This window comes from Doryrhamphus excisus, linkage group LG5 (genome assembly GCF_037039965.1).
Source record: "Doryrhamphus excisus strain RoL-2023G ecotype Guam linkage group LG5, RoL_Dexc_Guam_v1.1, whole genome shotgun sequence".
Classification (NCBI taxonomy): Eukaryota; Metazoa; Chordata; class Actinopteri; order Syngnathiformes; family Syngnathidae; genus Doryrhamphus; species Doryrhamphus excisus.
This window is the reverse complement of record NC_136361.1, coordinates 20,311,646-20,325,925: the sequence shown is the minus strand read 5'-3', so window position 1 is coordinate 20,325,925 and position 14,280 is coordinate 20,311,646. Positions and strand designations below refer to the sequence as shown.

The window sequence follows — 14,280 nt, the reverse complement described above, 5'->3', positions numbered from 1 at the left end:
ACTGCTGGGTTATTGCATTGTTATGCAGTGTGCTTGAATGCCTCATCAGCGTAGGACACACTGTGTTGGATATGACAAAGAAAGGAGATAGAAACTGAGTTAGTCATCATTCTGTGTGCACTTTATTAACAAAAACAAAACACGCATGATGAAGATGATTGAAAGATTCCCTGGCCGGAGTCTGTTTATAAAACTAAACGAACCCCTGGCCATTTTGTTTGGGTTTTGGACTAATATAGTTAAGTTAAGACTAGTTAAGACCAGGGGGGACCGAGCCTTTTCTGTGGTTGGCCCCAAGCTATGGAACTCTCTCCCCTCCCAAGTAAAAAAAAAGGTCCCCAACAGTCTTGTCTTAAAACCCACTTTTATTCTCTGGCTTTTAACTCGAAGTGAGTCATATGGTTTTAGTTCTTTTTTAAAATTTTTATTGGTTTTATTTTTTATATTTTTATTGCTTTGCTTCTTGCTTTTAATATTTAAATATTTTACTATTTTATTTCTTATTTGATCTTTTAGTTTTGGATTAAATTCAATTTGTGCCTTTATTTATTGTATTTTATTTTTAGTTTTTTAGTGCTGTGCAGCACTGTGGAAACTCACTTATGAAATGTGCTACGTATATAAATAAAGTGGATTGGATAGTATGGTGTTGATATGTACATATTATGGTTTGCTCCAATTGCGACACATCAGGATGCGGAGAAGGACAGGGAACTGGAAAAGGCAACCTGGGAAGTTTAGCGGCGTTGGGATGGGAGCTAGGTGAGGAAATGAGAAGAGAACATCAGGGAGAAGACGAGAGGAGAGACATTGACGTCTGAGATGCTATCAGGTCTCGTTGCTGATATGACAGCCTCAGTCCCCACTGACAAGCAATCAGCCATCTCCCGTAGCCCGCTTGGCACATCGGACTCCATTGTCTCGCAGGCTTTGTTCTAAATAACATCTGCACTCGTCAGCATAGGTTTTATTCTTTTCTGGGCTCTTATCCCTCTTAGCAAAGTTTGAAGGGATTTTCCAGCACCTGGTGCTACAGTTTGAAATGCCCTTGGGGATACATGATTGTTTTATACTGTTAAGTCATTTGTCATAACAAATGAGTTATAACTAACATAATAATCCTATGTGGTAAACAACTTGACGTTTTTGAGCGTTTTAGGCTGATATGTTGTATATAAAAACTGATACACTTGACTTTTGGTGGAAATAGAAAATTCCAGGCAAAATATTGCTTCGTTGGATAGATTCTGCACGGTGGACAAGTGGTTAGCACGCAGGCCTCACAGCTAAGAGACCTGAGTTCAATTCCACCCTCAGCCATCTCTGTGTTCGCATGTTCTCCTGGTACTCCGGTTTCCTCCCACATTCCAAAAACATGCTAGGTTAATTTGCGACACTAAATTGTCTATAGGTATGAATGTGAGTGTGAATGGTTGTTTGTCTATATGTGCCCTGTGATTGGCTGGCCACCAGTCCAGGGTGTGCCCCGCCTCTCGCCTGAAGGCAGCTGGGATAGGCTCCAGCAGTAGAGAATGAATGAATGGATAAATTGTACTTTTCAAAAAGGAAAGACATTACTAATAGATGATAGATTAGAATAAATGCTAATTGATTTTGATCCAATTTTCTGTAGTCCAACTTCTTGCAGTGGAAAAAAAGGTCCTGTTGTCGTATGTACTGATCAAAAGGAACTGGTGAGTTTTCCGGCTCCGAGCAGTTGTGAAAATCGACTTCTTTCCTAGAACTGACTTGTCCCACTACAGCAGGGGTGGGCAAACTACGGCCCGCCAAATGTTTAAATACGGATTGTCCGTTCTTTCCAAAGTATTCCATTGAAACTTAACATACAACATGGCATCATGGTTTGAGACAAACTTTTGATGGTTAAGGTAGCTTTTTTTATTCCATTTATGCAATAATTCCAGGTGGACTGTTTATATGAATTATTGTATTTTCCGGACTATAAGTCACACTTTTTTTTCATAGGTTGGCTGTTCCTGCGACTTATACTCCAGAGCGACTTATAAATGAAAAAACTGTTTAAACACTGGACACCTTTTCTGTTTATGTTTATCTTTCGTGTAGCTGAATAACTATTGTGTTAGCATATCTTACATCTATTCAGCCTGTTCTATATTCTTTTATTGTTAGAACGTGCCTTCCAAGAGGACATAATGTCTGTTTTGGTCAAGTAAAAAATGCGACTTATACGCCAGTGCGACTTATGTATGTTTTTTTTCTACCTAATTATGCATTTTTAGCCTTGTGTGACTTATACTCTGGAGCGACTTATAGTCCAGAAAATATCTGTGTAAAATATATAGTCTGACCCCACGTTAAATATGTTAAATCAATGCGGCCTACAGTATGTGAACGTGACGCTTTGCACACAGGATGTGTTCTCTCACTCATCAGCCTGATAAGCATCGACATGTTCAGTTCACCAAGCAGGTGACCAACCGGCAGGTATGATATCATCAAAACTGGTGTCAAAGGAAACCACAAATGGATTACGCAGTATATATATGTACAGTATATGTAAATACTAATAATATGTATGGCGGCCACGTTAATACATATTTGTGTGTGTTTGCCTCTTTTGTTGTCCAATACCTAACCGATTCATTTGGAGACTATATAAAACTGCTTTGTTTAATATTTTGAAATTCTATGTAAAATTGCTGAAGTGTGCACACCCATGTTGGTCTGTTTGGGTGTGAGAGCTGCTTTATTTACGAGGGATAGTTTACACAAGGCTCTGTAATCTTCGCTTCCCTCTGCGTGTGTGTGTGTGTGTGTGTGTGTGTGTGTTCATTCAGGACTCAGCTGTTTAAAGTAGGTACAAGCTGGCAATTCAAACACATAGCCGCCACCGACTTGGCCCTACTTATATGCATTTGCGTCGATTCCTGCGGAATCGTTCATGATGCAACAAATCCCGTGCCTCATCAACGCTATAAAGCGTTATTTACAAATGACGGCATTGATTTTTTATCGTTCATGTGCGGTGTCACAGGTGAGTTAGTGTCTTTCCCAGCCTACTTTATGCAAGAGGTGTGCTACTTTCCTTTCATTAAACTTAAATATCAGTCAATGGGAAGACATTTTTAAATGAAATATTTTATTATTAAGGGAGAAAAAAAATCCAAACCGACATGGCTTTCTATGACAGCAAAACAGCCCAAGACCGTCACACTACCACCACCTTATTTTATTGTTGATATGATGTTTTTTTTCTGAAATGTGACGCTACTTTCACGCCACATGTAATGGGTGGTTTATGTCTTGGATCATAGGGTGTCACAGGGTTTATGATGATATTGATTCTGAGTATTAATATCAGTGTTTCCCTACAATTACCGTATAATAAGCACCATTATTTCAGCATACTTGAATGTGGATTATTTTTTAGTCTTTCTATTGATTTTTTTTATTAAAGATGATGTTTGAGCGTTCATTACACCCATTCTATGATGCAGATCTGTGTCAGGGGTTGTCACTCCCTCCTTGGTTGGTCACCAGCCAATCACAGTGTACATATGAAGATGTTTCTCAGATGTTTCAGATCATCAAATTGAAATAATAGTCAATGGGAAGACATTTTTAAATGAAATATTTTATTATTAAGGGAGGAAAAAAAATCCAAACTGACATGTCTTTGTATGACAGCAAAACAGCCCAAGACCGTCACACTACCACCACCTTATTTTATTATTGGTATGATGTTTTTTTTTTTCTGAAATGCAACGTTACTTTTACACCACATAAAATGGGTGGTTTATGTCTTGGATCATAGGGTGTCATAGGGTTTATGATGATATTGATCTGAGTATTAATATCAGTGTTTCCCTACAATTACCGTATATTAGGCATCATTATTTCAGCATACTTGAGTGTGGATTATTTGGGAGTCTTTCTATTGATTTGTTTTATTAAAGATGATGTTGATGGATGCAGATGGATCTGTGTCAAGGGTTGTCAGACCCCCTCCCTCGGTGAACCTAGGTGACATGCTGATAGTGCTTCAGTAGATTACGGATGCCACTTACTGACCTACTGTAACTAAGGTAGGATAAAGAGAAGTAATTCGCATGACATCACTAATGTAGCTGTGAGCCTTACATAAGTCCGGTCTTTTGAACACAGGGCACTAGCATGGATTCTACACTGGGACATATTCCATATGGTATAGTCTGGGCTGGCGCTCACCCTGCCTGGGGGTGAAGGTATTTGTTGGGGCTTTAAATGCATTATTCCGCAGGTCCAGTGTGTGGATACGTGCATGCTTTAGTGTGTGGTCCGGTGTCTATGATCCACCATGAAAATAACTATGAGGAAGCTTGGTTGGACGGACAAAGAGAGGAGATTCGGTGATCCAGGGATCGTGCCCTTCTACCAAAGTCTGATGGCTTGTCTCCCAGTAATCCCTTAATATTATTTGTTCCACTGAGCTACACATTGCAATGCCGAGGCCTGGTTGTTTAGTAAGTAAAATAGGGTCAGGTTGGGTGGGGGTGGGGTTGTGTGGGGATCGTGGTTGTAGTGCAAAACCATTAAAATACAGTAATCCCTTGTTTATCGCGGTCAATTGGTTCCAGGCTTGACCATGATAAGTGAATTATTGTCATAGTTATGGCAAAGAAACACTTTTTTAACATTATTAGAGTATTTTAGACATGAAATAACACCATAATTGTCACATTTAGACTTATATTCTCTAATAATCCTATAGACAAAAGTAAGAAATAAGAACTCCTACATTTTAGCATTTGGACAGTTCTTTGTTAGATAGACGTTCTTTATTGTCATTGCACAATAACACAGCAGTGAAATTACCAACGAAATGTCGTTGCCTGGCTCCCGTATAAAAAAAATAAAAAATAAATAATAAATAATAAATAATTAAAAATTAAAAATTAAAAATTAAAAATTAAAAATTAAAAATTAAAAATTAAAAATTAAAAATTAAAAATTAAAAATTGGAAAAATGGAAAAATGGAAAAATGGAAAAATGGGAAAAATGGGAAAATCGGAAAAATGGGAAAATTGGAAAATTGGAAAATTGGAAAAATAGCAAAATAGCAAAAATTGAAAAATAGGAAAAAATGAAAAATAGGAAAAATCGAAAAATTGAAAAATTGAAAAATAGGAAAAATTGAAAAATAGGAAAAAGTGAAAAAGTGAAAATAGGAAAAGTGAAAATAGGAAAAATGGAAACGTGAAAAAGTGAAAAAGTGGATGAAAATTGAAAATTAAAATTTGGATTGGAAAATTGAAAATGGAATATTGGAAAAATTGGAAAAATTGGAAAAATTGGAAAAATTGGAAAAATTGGAAAAATTGGAAAATTGGGAAAATGAGAAAAATGGGAAAAATTACCAAAATTGCCAAAATTAAAAACATTAAAACATTAAAAAAATAAAAAAATAAAAAATTTAAAAAATTAAAAATAATGTGGAGAATAAATAGATGACATCAAATATGAACAATGCACAGCGCAAACAGTAATTAGTACAAATTACAATTACAATTCTTGTTTCTGTACATTGTTGCACAGTACTTCCTGCAGTAGTTATTGTCTCATTGATACTGATTACCGTAGAATACTACAGATGTTCAAAGTTATATTCATTCACACAATACCACTTCTCAGCTCTATCTACTCTCGCTCTCTACTTAACTCTCCCTACTATATTATTCTACGTTGAATATGGCAACAGGTAACAGATACTTCAGCTTGAGTGTGCGACACCATATGGCCCCTACGTCAGTATTTTAGCAAAAGCGATGGGTGGGGACTCCGAAGCAGCGAGGTGATATCAGATTGCCTGTCTGCTTGTCTCCGTGTGTACACTGTACTAGTTTAGTTAAGCACACCGATAGTGATGACAATCAATTGGGACAGGAAGGAGTAGAGCAGGCTCGGACAACAATAGGCAGGGTATCTATTACCAGGCTATTGTTAGACATGCCTGTGCTATTATTATGGTACTGAGTGAGTCTAGTCCACCTGCTGCCAACCAGAATCAACAGCATCATGGAGAGATTTGTGTTTAAAGATGTAGCACGTGATGTTCTTATAACAGTAAAGGGTGAGGTTCAGCGAGACAAGTGTTTGTCCTGAGATGAAGTCACCGTGGACAATTGTCCCGCAAAGTTGTTATTTATCTCACAGGTTGTGTTAAAGGGGATTTAAAGTTAATTTGCTCCAGTTACAGCCCTCCTCAGGCACAAGCGGCAAGAAAACTAGGCTTTTGCTGTCTATGAGACTGGAAATAATCGGGTGATAGCAAGACTGGACAGAATTTGTGCTTGTGAAGTGATTTGATGCTTAAATGGTAGCCGGTTAGAGGAAAAGGCATTGAGCCGGAGTCGGCAGCCTCTGTCTGAATGTTGCACTTTGAGATCAGGGTAGCTCAGAGGGCAATGACCCTGGTGTTGATGACCCTTGTGGTGGACTAGTCCCAGAGGTGCTATACACCCATGAATGGGAGGAGGTGTGACATTAACATGGGACATTGTCAGTTGCCAAGAAAAAGTGCTGATCCCAGCTGGAATAAAATGTATCTGTCGGGATGAATAAAGGAGGCTGACAGAGAAGGAACACGGCCAAGCATTCACATGCAAAGGAGGACAAGTCCATGCAATCATGGTCAAAGCAAACAAGCAGGAGCATAAGCATTGGACGCTATACATAAAGCACAATTCTCATACATCTATAGGAAATGTAAACAGAAGACAATGTGGAGATGCCACTTATGATTGACATTTTTACTTTTCTGGGAAGCATTTCAAGATTACGTACCTTAAGTCATTCATTTCCTACTACTTATCCCATGCAGGGTCATGGGTCTTTTTTTTTTACTATTATAAGCCAATTTTTGAGGATGGTCTTTATTTTTGAGGCTGGTCACCAAAATTTCATTCATTCATTTTCTACTGCTTATACTAACGAAGGTCGCAAGGGGTGCTGGAGCCTATCCCAGCTGTCTTAGGGCGAGAGGCAGAGTACACCCTGGACTGGTGGCCAGCCAATCACAGGGCACATATAGACAAACAACCATTCACACTCACATTCATACCTATGGACAATTTGGAGTCGCTAATTAACCTAGCATGTTTTTGGAATGTGGGAAGAAGCCGGAGTACCCGGAGAAATGCAAACTCCACACACAGATGGCCGAAGGTGGAATTGAACTCGGGTTTCCTAGCTGTGAGACATGCGCGCTATCCACTCGTTCGCCATGCAGCCCCAAAACAAACAAACAAACAAAAAAAAAGCGCTAACCTGTGCAGATGTACTTGATGTTGGTTTAACTGCAATCTAATTTTGAATTTTAAGTTTGGGGAATTTTTCCACAAAACCTATAACATAACAAAACAAAACACATAACATAAAGCTGAAATATTGATGCAAATAATTAATAATAACACAGAAGGTCCAGTCCAGGGTGTACCCCGCCTCTCCCCCTGAAGGCAGCTGGGATAGGCTCCAGCATGCTCGCGACCCTCGTGAGGATAAGCGGTATAGAAAATGGATGGATGGAACCCAGAAGGTTTTTCTTCAAAAATACAAATTTTATCCAACTTGTTCCACCTATGGCAACATAATATCACATAATAACATAATAATCACAACATAACATCACTAACATAATAATCACAACATAACATCACTAACATAATAATCACAACATTATATCACTGTCACAACTTTAGTTGCACCACAGTGAATGCTTCTTCAAGAGTCTGATGGTGATAGAAATGCTCATTTTTGTGCTCATTTTCGACCAAAATGTTGCTAATCTCCCATTCCCACCAGTGCTATTGTGTTATTATTATGATTGGTATTATTTTAAGGCTGTTTTCAGAAGTTGCTGGACCTGCTGAGGTGTCTGTGACACGTTGCTGACCTTGTCTCAGCTGTGGGGAAATGTGATGATTCACAACTCCAAGAGCTGTGGCATCAGTGTTTCTGTGAAGCAGCTGGTATGTACGCTGGGCGCAAGAGCGGCAGAACGATTACGCCGCCAAAGTGGAAAATATTAGGAGTCATATTGCACTTACTTTCCAAGCGAACAGATTTTTAGAGTTACTTGACACAACTGTGACTTTAGTGAGAATTGTGGGAATTTGCAGCACTTTTTTTTGGACAGTTTGTTGTCATGATGAATGAAGAAAATGAATGAATGGAATTTGCACACAAAAACAATCAGAATCAGAATCAGAATCAGAAATGGTTTATTGCCATGTATGATCAAACACATACTAGGAATTTGTTTTGGTATAGTAGGTGCATACACATCTATTAAAAAAGAATGAAAATACAAAATATGAAATACAAAATATGAAAATACAAAATAACAGTATAAATATATGTACACAGTCTGTTTTTGTTTGTTAAAAAAATATGCATGTAACATTTCCTCCCGATAGTTGTCACTACCTACATCAACTAAGTCATCATTACCGCGCTTGTGTACTGTACTCTGGTTACTGTGGTTTCCTCCCACAGTACGCACGTAGTATGTGTGAATGAGCTCACCTTTGACCCTGAACTGGATAAGCGGTGTACATGTTGAATAACTAAAGCTAGATTGAGCTACAACCATAATAATAAACAAATTGTTAAATAAATACTCATCTAGGAGCACCACGGCGGTCGAGTGGTTAGCGCGCAGACCTCACAACTAGGAGACCAGGGTTCAATTCCACCCTCGGCCATCTCTGTGTGGAGTTTGCATGTTCTCCCCGTGCATGCGTGGGTTTTCTCCGGGTACTCCGGTTTCCTCCGACATTCCAAAAACATGCTAGGTTAATTAGCGACTCCAAATTGTCCATAGGTATGAATGTGAGTGTGAATGGTTGTTTGTCTATATGTGCCCTGTGATTGGCTGGCCACCAGTCCAGGGTGTACACCGCCTCTCGACCCTCGTGAGGAAAAGCGGTAGAAAATGAATGAATGAAATACAAATCTAACAATTTATTAAAAATGGAAAATACTGGATCTGCATAGGTGAGGGTACTCTGGCTTTTCTCCAATGACCAAAAACCTCAATAGTACGTATAGTATGTAGACCCTGTGTAATTGGGGGGTCTATAGGTCTATAGGATGCATCTCCACATAGGCTTCAGAGGATTAGTGTCATAGAGAATTGATGGATGGATAGATTGTCTCACTTAGGGTATGATGTGTGTTCCCCAAAAAGCCTGCAGTGTAGTGACTACTGTGAAATGTGTATGCATCATGTGTGTCCACTAGAGGGCAGTGTAGCATCAGTAGTCAACTGAACCATGGCTGAATACAAACATCAGAACCTCAGAATAACATTCATTTTATAGTTTTCTGATATTTTTATTTTTTTCCTATATTGTTACAAAAAAACTTTCTTTAAACTTAAGACACTGTAAATCCAAATGCTCAAAATAATTAATTGGTATAAGTATAGTTGACTTAAAATTTTCTTAAAAGTTCTACCTATAAATGTTGATTGCCAGTTGCATTATCTGTCTTTTCAGTTTATTTAACTTGTAATTTTTGATTAATATGAACTTTTTGCAGGTTTGTGTAACCTACTTAAAATAATTAACTCATAGTTACTTATAAAAAAAGTATCTATTAAACATGAATAAATCAAACCAAGAATTAATTACGAATAAATCCATTGCATCAGATATATTTGTATATATTGTTACACATGCACACCTTCTTTGTATATATTGTTACACATGCACACCTTCTTCCTATGGAAAGAGTTGAAATGACATATTTCCAGTTTTTTACCATTTTGTTACAAAAAAAAAAAACTTTCTTTTAAAAAAAGAAATAACAACTTTGTTATTGTTAGATATTAGCATCAACATTCCAGCTTCTTTTCCTTGCATTTTGACTTTTTGCTTTATTATTCCTGGTGTTTTTTTTATTTTATTTTATGGTTTAATTTTCCAGTGTGCCACAGGCCGCAGTTTGTGTACTTTCTCTTTATACATCAAAGTAATCATATGAAGAATATTGTGAGTTTGTCAATATCTTATGTCATCTAAATGATCCCTCACATAAAAATATCTGTACACTACGATTGACTTAGACAGAGTTAGCTGGGATAGCCTCCAGCATACACCGCAACCTTAGTGATGATAAACGGCATGGAAGATATATGGATAAAAATATCTGACAAAAAGTCCTAAAAGTCCTATTTAGGTATGAATATTTCTTATTTTGTTGTGACATGTTTCACAGGAGACAGTGGAAATGTAACATGTCAGTTTAGTGATGCCGTGTTCAGCAGGCAGAGTACCGACTACGTCACTTGTGACATTTTACACTCATTCATTTTCCTGCCCCGTGTCAAACAATACGCTACACACACACACACACACACAGCTGTACACTCACACACTGTACAGACGCACAAAACCCACGTGGGATCATGCAGGGCTCACAGAGACTCATACATAGGAGACGAGCCTCACACTTTGTGAGTGGCCACCATGTTGGCACCATCAGATAAATATGAAGCTGGTATTACAACCACAGAGACTGGGATGATGGGATCATAAAGAGAAATATTACAGGACACACAATATGGACTGGCTCATCGGGAAACAGAGCGGCGAGACCGAGGGGTACGGAGAACTATATCTGTTCTTGTGTGTTTGATAGAATCCGTACCTGGACTTAAATGTGTTTATTTTAATAAACTAATTTTTTACTATACTGCTTATAAACAATTATATATGACTTATAGTAGTTTTAAACACAATACATGCATGGTCAACATAAGCTACTAGCAATTATATGACATATTATGATTAAATAATGAGGAGCAAACATTAATAACTAACAAAGAAACTAAATGTGGATAATTATCTGGCAAACTGTTATTGTTATTGAAAGTTATATCATATTTATGAAGTTGTGACACAATAATAACCAATTTATAAACATGTTTTTAGGGTATTATTAATGTAACACGGCCTGTGACGTTAAGTTGCTATTGTATGCCGCTGGAGTTGTAAGCGATCCGTGTTGTTTTTAGCCGCCACTTTTAGTACACATGAGTACACCTTTTTACTTTCCTGGGACTATTATGTTGGAAAGGGGAACAGGGACTTCAAGCTGGTGTTATTTTTACTCTATGTGTGTTATGGATTGAGTGTCCCATGATGGTATAGCCCAAATACAGCTGGGATAGGCTCCAGCATGCCAGAAGATGTCATCCGTTTCTTGTTATTTGTTGTTTTTGTAAGCCTCAGGAGGGGGCGTGTCTTTATTCATTCATTCATTTTCTACCGCTTATCCTCACAAGGGTCACGGTTGTTGCTGGAGCCTATCCCAGCTGTCTTCGGGCGAGAGGCGGGGTACACACTGGACTGGTGGCCAGCCAATCACAGGGCACATATAAACAAACAACCATTCACACTCACATTCATACCTATGGACAATTTGGAGTCGCTAATTAACCTAGCATGTTTTTGGAATGTGGGAGGAAACCGGAGTACCCGGAGAAAACCCACACATGCACAGGGAGAACATGCAAACTCCACACAGAGATAGCCGAAGGTGGGGAAAGACAAAATAAGAAGCCAAAAAGTTACCACTTCCACACATAATGGGAGGAGAACTCATTCATTCATTCATTTTCTACCGCTTATCCTCACAAGGGTTGCAGTTGTTGCTGGAGCCTATCCCAGCTGTCTTCGGGCAAGAGGCGGGGTACACACTGGACTGGTGGCCAGCCAATCACAGGGCACATATAGACAAACAACCATTCACACTCACATTCATACCTATGGACAATTTGGAGTCGCTAATTAACCTAGCATGTTTTTGGAATGTGGGAGGAAACCGGAGTACCTGGAAAAAACCCACAAAAACTCCACACAGAGATGGCCGAAGGTGGGATTGAACTCGGGTCTCCTCGCTATGAGGTCTGCGTGCTAACCACTGGAGTGTCTTACTTCAATTATGCTGGTGCCAGCAACTCATACAGTGGTTTGTACATATAAATGAATACATATTGCAGGTTCTCAAGAGTATTATTATTTTTTTTTAAATCTCAGAAGGAGTAGGACAGAAAAGAGAAAACAATTGGATGCTTTTTGGAGCTAAACCTACCATCAAGTTATGAATTGGGCGTGTATTTAATAACGGAGTAAACCTACACAATCATTGACACATCATTGCTACCTTCATGGTTATGCTGCACTGTAAACCCCAATGTTCAAAGTACTTAAATAAATGAAGTTATGCGTACTCAAAGTTCTTAAAAAAGTTCTAATAACTTAATTATGTCAAGTTCATTTAACATGTTGTTCCGTTTTGAGTACTTTTAACTGTTTTGATTAAATTGAACTATGGCTATATTAAGTAACTTAAAAACATAGTTCACATACAACTTAAGACACTGTAAATCCGAATACTCAAAATAATTAATTAGTATAAGTACAGTTGACTTAAAAGTTCTACTTATAAATGTTGATTGCCAGTTGCGTTACCTGTTTTTTCAGTTTATTTAACTTGTAATTTTTGATTAATATACATTTTTTTGCAGATTTGTGTAACCTACTTAAAATAATTAACTCATAGTTACTTATAAAAAAAAGTATCTATTAAACATGAATAAATCAAACCAAGAATTAATTAAGAATAAATCAGATTTATTTGTACTGTGTAGGTTACCTTCTTCCTATGGAAAGAGACTTTTCACCCCAAAATTAAAAAAGTATATCTAATATCAACTACAAATATTTAAGCTTTGATATACTCAAATGTTTGAGTTTATGAATGCAAAAAAAACTTTTTTTTTAGTTCTGCTAACTTATTTGGGTTTACAGTGTAACTAATCCATCGCCATTATCATATTGTCACGCTATAATGGTATATTATACTATATTATATTCTAATAATAGCTATTTTTGCAGTTGAATATCACTTTACGTTTTCTATATTTTGTTTCTTGTGTTTCCCTTCATCTGTTTGTGTTGTTACTGCCCTGAGTTGTGCATCTTTTTTTTTTTCTTCATTTGTTTACATTGTAGGATCAAAGAAGAACCAAAGCCTCAGTCAGCACAGTAAGTAAACTACATTACCCAGAGTGCTCTAGGCTTTGACACTTCTCGTCATCTGGTGCTGTAATGCTTCATGTGGCGCTCTATTCTTTTTTTTTTTCTGAGGAAAGAAATGTCGCTAAAGTCCTGGAATGCACCTTTGTCATCGTGCTATGCGGATGACTTCCATGACGTTAATGACAATGGCTTTTCCTTTCCGATGACTTTTATTATTAAACGCAAAATCCTCCAACCTTTCCCTATATGTCTGTGGCTGTTATTTCTTACCTAGTGTGTTGTTTATGCCTGGACCAGCTTACGCAGCCTTGAAATACAATCACTGTCCTAGATGCAGTTGTGCTATACTTTACTGTACTGTGGATGTACCTTAACCCAATCTATGTACTTGTTAGGCAAACCTGACCCTCATGTATAGTGGCTCTCCTTTCCTCAGCTGAGTATTTAGTGCTGCCTCATTTCCATTGGCTGTTCAGCTTTCTTGCTTCCTCTTTCTGTTTCTTTCCCACTGGTTTTTAATGTCGCAGTATTTGCTTCTCCGCCATGTCTCGGCCTTCTATCTCGGCCTTCTCTCTATGCTCTGGTTGTAGTGAATGTGCCCAAGTATATATTTCAAATCCCTCTCAGGATATATATTGTATTGATGACATGATAACTGGCTTCAATGTACCAGTCACGCTTATATTTGCTTATTTGAACAGGTGGTTTCCCTTTAGTGGGATTACAGAGCTGGTAAATAATGTTCTTCAGCCACAGCAAAAGTCCCAAAATGACAAGGAGCCCGAACCAGACGCGTAAGTAGTAGATCAGACTCAGTTGGATCTGTTTGCCAGCAGTTGCAAATACACAGCAATGACCCCGGCGGCTGAGTGTACAGTAGAGTATAATTGTATGTGATTGCAGTGATACTGTATATAATCCATTACAAAGCATACTATGTTTTAGAGTTTTAAACAAATATACAACAGATCTGATAACTTCAGTTCTCAGCTCCCTGTGTGCAGTTTAATTGTTTCCCCATCCCTCCTCACGCATACATACTTACTTACTCTTACATACATTTGACTTACTTATTCCATGTTGCTTATAAGAAGCCTTAATATTGCTCAACATCCCGCTTTGGAGATGCAACTGTAATTAATCACTTTTCAGTTCACTATGAAGCCACTTGTGTGCATCCTGTTGTGGAAGAAAAAGACTTTAAGTTAGTTT

At 37.9% G+C, this 14,280-nt stretch overlaps 1 protein-coding gene across 28 annotated transcripts in view; it reads left to right on the top strand.

Moving 5' to 3' along the window:
* The window catches only part of rims2a (regulating synaptic membrane exocytosis 2a), a 111,284-nt gene that overhangs the window by 8,763 nt on the left and 88,241 nt on the right, over positions 1–14,280 (top strand). For 20 of the 28 annotated variants that reach the window (XM_078790876.1, XM_078790883.1, XM_078790877.1 and 17 more), the window contains exons 3-4: positions 13,042–13,074; positions 13,770–13,862. The exons of the other annotated variants lie outside the window; for them this stretch is intronic. In XM_078790876.1, coding sequence (XP_078647002.1) covers positions 13,042–13,074; positions 13,770–13,862 — 126 coding nt within the window. The remainder of the gene's footprint in view (positions 1–13,041; positions 13,075–13,769; positions 13,863–14,280) is intronic. 28 annotated transcript variants of the gene reach the window in all.